At 50.5% G+C, this 8908-nt stretch overlaps 1 protein-coding gene across 1 annotated transcript; it reads right to left on the reverse strand.

Moving 5' to 3' along the window:
- On the reverse strand, window positions 320-8042 carry C11H2orf91 (chromosome 11 C2orf91 homolog; the record flags this gene model as incomplete). Its single annotated transcript, XM_018054710.1, is given in 7 exon segments — window positions 320-362; window positions 1168-1291; window positions 4330-4385; window positions 7787-7887; window positions 7889-7941; window positions 7944-7964; window positions 7967-8042. Coding segments are annotated over 7 exon segments (474 nt in total), but the record flags the coding sequence as incomplete, so codon positions are not given.

Here is an 8908-nt window from a genome sequence, read left to right on the forward strand (position 1 = left end):
GTGCTCTGTGCTCACTATCTGTTGAATCCTCTTGCCAGTCCTATTGAGTATTTACTCCCGTCCCAACTTTACAGATAAGGAAAATGAGATTTAGAGAGGTTAAAATAAGACACAAAGTCAGAGCTGAAATCTAACTCTACTGGGCTTCAAAGCCTGTGTTCTTTCCTCTGTACAATCCAGGGTTCTCAGTGCAAATGTATATTGGGAACATCTGCACAGGGAAGAAAAAGTCACAGCGGGAGAAGTAGTTCTACCTGGGAAAGTCTGGAATCAGAGGTGAGGAGGAGGCAAGCAAGACTTGGAATGGAAACGAAGATGTTCACCACGCAGACAGCAAGTAGAGGGCTATCAAGGTGAACAGCCTTAGCAGAGGCATAGAGGGTCAGCCTGGGGTTTTCAGAACCTGCCTGGAGTTTCTAGATCTAGAAGAATCGATGTCTTGTGGCTGGTTTTCCAGGAGCGGGGTGGAAATCTTGGTTCTAGTCCAAGAACTACTCTTGCAGTCACAGGAACCCCCAAATCACTGAAACCCCCAAATCACTGTGCCTTTTCCACAAACTGCTGCCCCAGTCCCTGCTTTTGATGCACTCAAATCCTCTTTAGATCCCCATTTCTTCCCTTGATCAGTTCTCTCTTACAGATCCAGCTCCTTGGCTTATCTGAACTATGTACCACTTCTTCTTGGCAAGAAACACTTGCTCCTTACAAAATTGTAGTTATGATATTTACATTTGAATTCATACCATCTCTTGTCTACTTCAAAGTATCATATGAACCTTACTTCCTTCTTTAACGGTTACTAGAATGGCAAATCAGGAAGATACAGGGAACTAAGTGTACTGGATTTCAGAGAGGGGCCTATCTTTTCTCATGGTAACCTTCTGGAAACACTGGTGGATTATATTAATAAATCAGAGGACCACAATATGGGAGACACAATATAGTAGCTGGACTAATAACCAGGTTCAAAGGACACTGATCCTGGATTGATGTCAAGTTCTAGAAGACAATCTATATTGGTGTGACTGATGGCGCACCCTCAGCCCTCTCCCAGGCAACATCTTTTAAATCAATAACTTGAATGAAGATATAAAAAGCAGACATCAAGTTTTCTAATGGCTGAAATGAGGACAGTTAGTATTGACAGAAGAAATAAAAACTGCATACCTCTCCAAAGACCAGCCTAGGGCCAATCTACCAAGAGGAATTTCACCTGAAATCAAAGGGCCTTTACTTGAGTTCCAAAGGCCAGTGCATAAGAACACAACGGAGATCTCTGATTCAGCGGGAACTGTAAAAGGGAAATACATTGAAGGGTGTTAGCCAATGGTGGAAGAAGGCAATGGCACCCCACTCCAGTACTCTTGCCTGGAAAATCCCACGGACAGAGGAGCCTGGTAGGCTGCAGTCCATGGGGTCACTAGGAGTCGGACACGACTGAGCGACTTCACTTTCACTTTTCGCTTTCATGCATTGGAGAAGGAAATGGCAACCCACCCCAGTGTTCTTGCCTGGAGAATCCCAGGGACGGGGGAGCCTGGTGGGCTGTCGTCTCTGGAGTCGCACAGAGTCGGACACGACTGAAGCAACTTAGCAGCAGCAGCAGCAGCAGCCAGTGGTGAGTTAACTAAGGAGTGAAGACGCAGCTGCATGAATCTGGCTTTCTGTTATGGAGGTGGGGGCGGGGGGTATGGAGGAGGGGCAGTTTAACTCTGATGGTTTACTCCTGAGATTCTTCAGCCCCCTACTACCCCAGGGCTGCATTTAGTAACTCCTACTCTATTCCATTAAACGTGTTTGGGTTCCCAGACCCTACCCGCCGCCCTGCCCCCAGCCGGAGCCACGAGCCCTTAGAAGGTAAAGAGAAACGCTGAGAGCTTGGAGTCTGGGAAGAGCTTGGAAACCAAAGCTCTCTGAGCCTCTCCCTGCATGGCCCTATCCCTGCTGATAAGGATGAGAGCGAGGCTGGCTGACAAGTGATAGGAAACAGGAGTTTCCAAACTCTTTAACCCTTCCCTAGCCTGCCTGCCTGTCTGGAGCCTCTGAATGCTGAGGCGCGTCTCCCTGGGGCTCCCTCTCTGTACCAGGGCTCTTTGACTCTCCCTACCAACCTTTCCATCTTCCTCTCCCTTTGCCTGGCAGGTAAATAAATGCTGCCAACCTACCTGGAAAACAATTACTACCACCACCGAATGCCAAGATAGAGCCCCTCCACCTCCGGACCACCCTGATAAGTCAGCCAGGGACTCCCCCTCTACTCCTGACTACCCACACACCCACCCCTGCCACCAAACCACCGCCACCCAGCACTGTTAGCCACCACACCCCGCCAGTCAGTTCAGAAGCAGGAGACTATGAGGTGAATATCAGTGGTTAGCATTCACGGGTTCTGGGAGCAGAGACCTCAGGCTCAGTGCCAGCAGCCTAACCCCAGCCCCATTCTCGGCAGCCCCGGCTGGCTGTGGAGCCCTCCAGGGACTTTCAGAGGTTACCCTGAACCAGACCTGACCTCACTGAGTCACCTTAAGGGCCCTCCACCCACCTCGGTTTTGCCTGCCACGTGGACAGGCCTCCTTGGATTGCAACAGATGACTAGAGGGTCTGTCCTTGGCAATGGTCACCAGAATTGAAGCTGAGAGGAAAACCGCCCCCAAACCCCTACCCCTGGGGAGAGGGCGTTAAGGATAAAACAGGTTTACTGGTCACAGTAATTAAGTGTAAAAGAGTTTCCTTCAGGAGAATGGAATTCAGATAAACTGCCATTATCATGCAAAGCAGCTTTGCACCTAAAAGCCCTTACCCAAACAAGCAGTTTAAGTAAATCCCTAATCTTCACTGGCCTGTTGTGACCCCTTTCCTACCCCACTCCCTACCCCCCACCCCATCCATGCACTGTCTTAGGAACTTCAATATTCCATTTAAAACACTTAACTTGTAAGCATGCAAAACAGACCCCCAAGTGGTGCTTCTAGGTCTGGGTCCTCTGAGGCTCAGGTAGTCCTGATTGGGATGCCAATGGCAAGGGTGTGCATGTTGGTGACAGTGAAGAGATGGAAGCGGGCGTGGCCTTGAACAGGAGGATGTGTGCATCGCACAGCCCTGCCAGCTCCTGTTCGTCCCCAGGAGGCTGGTGCTCATGTAAGATCCACCCCACTCAAACGTACCATTCAGTCTCACCACTCACAGAAAGTGGGTAGCAGCCCTGACAGACTTGGATGTGTTAAACCGGAAGAGGCAGGGATGGACTAATTGACCTGTCTATCGTGTCCCCATTTGTGAGGCCACACCAACCGCTACTATGATCCACAGGAGGGATGCCAAGCCTGTTAGTGAGAACCACGTTCTCTGGAGAAAGGCTGAAGCAGCGATTTGCAGTTGAGGCAATGTGCTATAGGTAGAGAGGGCAGGCAAGCTCAGTCACCAAGTCGTGTCCAACTCTTTTGCAACCCATTGGACTATAGCCCACCAAGCTCCTCTGTCCATGGGATTCTCCAGGCAAGAATACTGGAGTGGGTTGCCATCCCCTCCTCCAGGGGGTCTTCCCGACCCAGGGATCAAACCCACATCTCCTGCATTGACAGGCGAATTCTTTACCACTGAGCCACCAGGGAAGTCCCAGGTAGAAGGAGAGACTAGGATAAAGAAAGAACAGAATGGAATGATTGAGGGGGGAAAGCTGGGGAGAAGTCAGGTCCAAGGGTACTGATAGAGAACAACCCAGCAGAACCTTCTAACATTTTATAGAGGAATTGTGCCTTCACGTAGGAAAGAAGGAAGAAAAAGTGTCAGTCGCTCAGTTGTGTCCAACGCTTTGTGACCCCGGGGACTATAGAGCCTGCCAGGCTTCTCTGTCCATGGAATTCTGGAAACCAAATATCAAATGCTGGGGGTCAGGGCATGTTATCTCTTTAGTTGCAACCATTGTAAGGCAGGGGTCCCCCAACCTTCAGGATCTGAAATGGAGCTGATGTAATAATAATAGAAATAAAGTGTACAATAAATGGAATGCACTTGAATAATTCTGAAACCATCCCCCAACCCCATCAGTGGAAAAAATGTCTTCTACAGAACCAGTCCCTGGTGCCAGAAAGATTGGGAACTGCTGCTGCAATACATATCTCATTCTGTTACCCTCACCCCCACCCCCCACAGGGAGAAACTAAGATGCAGGCTAGTGAGGGGACTGGCCCAGTGTCACACAGCCTATGTTCAGCAGAAGCACGATTCAAACGGTGGCCTGCCACACTGAAAAGTCCACGCTTTCTGCTAAACCACAGATCAGCCACAAGGATTATAATGTTGGAGAGGTGATTAACCACCCAAGAGTACTCATTGCCTTCACTTCTGCAGTAAGAACGTTTCCATCCTGAAACAACCCATTGCCTCTGAGGGAGAGCGGGAAGGTCTCAGCAGGCATGAGGGACTCAGCTGTCAGCCCTTAGGAGGTGGACAAGGGAGCCGGGCTGGTGGCAGGTGTGGGCAGGCTTGTTGGGGCTCAATTTCAAGAGGGCGAAGAGCCCCAGGGGAGAGTTTTCTTTGCAGGAGAGAAGCATCAGGTGCTGGAAGCTGCGGGACGGGGTGGGGGTTGGGCAGGGGTGCATCTGTAAGTCGTAGAACACCAGACCTCTCCACTTACGACCTCATTCCTTTGCTGGGGGTGAGCAGAGGAGGCACCTCTATTTGGGAACCAGTGAAACTTAAATCACCCTGAACCCTGCACTTTTTCTGTTACTTGTATAGACTTCATGATGCCTGGAGAAGCCGTGGACCTTGTGTAAAGGAAGTTATATTTCTGGAAATGAGACTCTCTGGATTCATGAAATTTGCCTGCTTCTTGAGGGATTCCCTCCTTTTCTGTACAGTGGCTTTTCTTTGCAAAGAGAAGGCGTCTTTCAGGGAGGTTCCGATAAATCTTTTGAGCAAATGAGTGAAGTGGAGGTGTTTGAGACAGCATGAGGCCCAGCTTCTAAGGGAGCTCCCCAAGTGCTTCATTCCTTTAGTCCTGAGCAGGGGTTCCACGCAGCCAGCCCAGTGTCCACCCCCAACCCCTGCTCCGAAGCCAGGTGTTTCCAAAGGTCATTCACTTGGAATGACAGGTGCTGCTATTTTGACTTCAGAAAGACAGCCTGGGAGGGAGGAAGACTCCTTGGCTCCAGGGTTGATGTGGGTGGGTTAAGAAAGTGGGATTTTGGACAAGATCTGTTGCAGAGTCCTTTGTCTCTCTTAGAGCAAAGACAACAGAGAAGAATTTTAAAAGGCTGTCCTGGTCTCCAGAACCCCCTCTGGAAGCAGATGGCATGTCAACAGGTTCCAGGGCAGGCCCCAGAGGCCCCAAACCTGGGAGCCTTATTGGAATGCAATTACCCTAAGTGCTGGCTGCCGGGATGAAAAGACAGGAATGCAATTATGGAAGGAGCATGCTGCAAGCTTTCATTGATTAACCTGTCCTGTCTGATTCCATTCCCCACTGGGATGATTTTGGGGCCTGGAGGGTTGCCCTGTGCCCTAAGGTTATGAGAAAGAAAAACAGTCACTGTAGAAAGCGAATGCCAGAGGCAGGGTTCAAGAGCTTCAGGAGGGCCTGTGGGCCCCTGAAACTGCATTGCAGGTGTACTTGTGCAAATGCAAAGTGTGCATTTAGGAGGAGATGTTACACTCATCGCATGCTTAGAGGGCCCTGCAGCCCTCAAAGGGTCAAGAAGCCCCGGGTTGGGGGAATGAAGAGAGATCAGCTGGGTTGTTGGAAGAGGCCTCCGGAAAGTCCCGGCAGTTTTCAACTCCAAGTGGCTGAGACCCATCTGGGTGCAATTCTGGCTCCACCACGTGCCAGCAAGTCACTTATCCTGTTGGTGCCTCAGTTTGGTCTGTAAAACGAAGGTAAAAATACCAACATCCTGGGGTAGCTGAGGGAATTAAATGATATAAAAATGCAAAGTTCTTAGCCCAACATCTAGCCCTTAATAAGCTTGCCAATAGGAGCCATTTTGATTTTGATTTTCTATTCAAGTTCAGAAAATAAAGTGGCATATTTACACATACTCTTCTGAGCGGTCTTTTGAACCTCCAACTCACAGTCTAGATTCTGTGGCAAGACCTTCCTCCAAAATTGGGAGGGACCCTAAGATCCAGCATCTCCAGACTCTGCCTCCTCAAACCCTGCCCCGCAGGGTACTTCTCCCCTGTGAGACACAAGGATCTGGCCACACCAGGGAACAAGAGCTTCTGGAAGTGGGGGTTTATCAAGTCTCTGGGTGGTGCCAGTGCAGTGGAGGGGTTATCACCACCCTGCCCCATCAAGAGAAGTTTCTGGAAATTTCAGTCACCAAAATTTTCCTGCCTGTTGAAATGATGCAATCACACACTGAGTTAAAATGCACTTCTCTACCCTAACAAGGTCTACAATGAGACTAATCCAAGACCCCGTATCTATAGAATGTCTAGAGTGGGACTAGGAAAGGAAAAACCAAGTCTCTCCTCTTTCCCTCTGTATTGTGTTGTGTTACTCATTCAGTCGTGTCCGACTCTGTAACCCCATGGACTGCAGCCCGCCAGGCTCCTCTGTCCATGGGATTCTCCAGGCAAGAATACTGGAGTGGGTTGCCGTGTCCTTCTCCAGGGAATCTGCCCGACCCAGGGAGACCCCAGGTCTCCTGCATTGTAGTCAGATTCTTTACTATCTGAGCCACCAGGGACCCGGGTCCCTCTGGTATTAAGTGTGTTTGTTAAATTTTCTGTAATTTTGATGCTTTGCTCTGTGGTCTTGCTAACACTGGAGGGATTGCTCCTCTCCGGGGTTAGCCACTTCCTAGAGATAAACACTCACCTGCCGGTACAGCTTTCGTATGCAAACCAACCAACCCAGAGTCCAAGCCCTCAGCCACCTCCTTTATAGATCACTTTACAGTCCACAACAATATCCTCGGCTCTAATCTCCCCAGGACCAGGGTACAGACAGCAGGGACAGCCCCTGTGCATTAGAACCCAGCGAAGTGTTTCAAACTAGCCAATCTGCTTCCCCTGCCTGCCCGTGGAAACCACAGTAAAGGCTCTTGTCCACATTTTTCCGTCACTTCCTCTGCCCCTTGACTGACCACGGTGCTTCCCCGTGTCCCCCACCATGGTGTGGCCTGTGCCCTTTTTTGGGGCCCTATAACAAACTATCTTTTCAGTGGCAATTGTCTCCCGATCCTCTGACCCATTGACCTAACCATACCTGAGTAATAACAATACCTGAGTAATAATAAAACCCACATTTAACACACCCTTTTGGGACTTCCCTGGTGGTCTAGTGGTTATGATTCTGCTCTGCCAATGCAGAGGGTGTGGGTTTGATCCCTCACCAGGGAACTAAGGTCCCACATGCCTTGTGGCATGGCCAAAAGATTTTTTTTAAACTTCTTTAAAACACTCTCTTTCCTCACACCTTCCCCACCTGTGAGAGCCTCAGAGTTCTCCTCCCTTAGAACCCAGTCTGCCCAGGCATCTTCCTTCCCAGTTCCAGTGGCTCTGGTCTCCTTCCTTCCACCTGTCCCTGCAGCCCCGGAGACCAAAGCCTCTACCACCTCTGGGGACAGAAGCAGTGCCATCCCAACTCCAGCAGGAATTCTAGAGGTGATAGCCTTGGGAGGATCTTTATTCTTCGGTTCCCAAGAGAGATTGTACCCAAGGAGCAGAGAGCTGGAGCGGGCTCTGAGCTGTTGATTCATCATTCATTTATTCATTAATCATTCATCCCCCCTCCCATCAATCATTCATCTGCTTATTTATGCATTCAGCTTGTTTGTACCTCTTCCTTGCTTTGGTTGCAGCAGATGTTGGGCCTCCTCTGCTTTGATCTGTCCCCAGCTTCTGTGGCAGCTGCCCAGCAGAGGCCACCTGATGTCACTTGGTTCGTTACCTGGATGAAAGGGTGTCTCCCTCTCAGAGGAGCCGGAGACAAACAAAGGGACAGTGCAGAGCTGTCCCTGCCTGGAAGCCCCCTTCCATTGCAGGCTCCGGCCTCCTGGTCCACAGGTCAGTAGGAGGGGTGGGGAGGGGCTGCAGAGGGATCATCAGGGCCAAACAAAGAATAATGGTTGCACACTGCTTCACAGCTGCTTGAAAGCCGCTTTTCTGGGAGGCAGGGGGCTACAGGAGACTCAGCCTCCAGGCCTGGCTGTGAAGCCTGGGCCCAGCATATTGCTGCAGTCCAATGTGTTAGTCACTCTTTGTGACCCCTTGGAATGTAACCCACCAGGCTCCCTCTGTCCATGGGATTTCTCAGGCAAGAATACTGGAGTGGGTGGCCATTTCATCCTCCAGGGGATCTTCCCGACCCAGGGATCAAACCCAGATCGCCTGCACTTCAGGCAGATTCTTTACTGTCTGAGCCACCAGGGAAGGCCATTTTCACTGTCCAGAGAACATGGCAAACGGCAAACTGAGGCTAGAGTTTTAGAGGCCTAAGCCGCTAGCCTCCTGACAAGTCTTGCAGCTTCCGCCCACCCCACCCTACTTCACCCCAGAAAAGTCTCAGTCAAAAGCCAGAGACCCTTTCACATGAGTCAGATTGTGTCCCCTCTGCTCAAGTCCCTGCCATGACATCCCGTTCACTCAGCACAGAACCCGGGGGCCCCAGAAGATTTGGTCTCATTCACATCCCACTTACTTGCTCCTCTCAGGCCCCACTGGCTCTGCCCACCCTCAACTCACCAGCCACACTCCAGCCTTAGCGCATTTACCCTGTGTTGTTTCCAGCCTTTTCCTGTGGAGTGCTCTTGACCCCTGGGTGCTCCTGAACGTGACTCACTTCTCATGCCTCTCAAGTCTTTGCTCAGCTGACAGCTTTCCACAAGCCTACCCTGACCCACCATATTTAAAACTGCAAACCACACACACACACCCACCACTCCCAATCTCCTCACTCATC

The sequence above is a fragment of the Capra hircus genome, chromosome 11 (genome assembly GCF_001704415.2).
Source record: "Capra hircus breed San Clemente chromosome 11, ASM170441v1, whole genome shotgun sequence".
Classification (NCBI taxonomy): Eukaryota; Metazoa; Chordata; class Mammalia; order Artiodactyla; family Bovidae; genus Capra; species Capra hircus.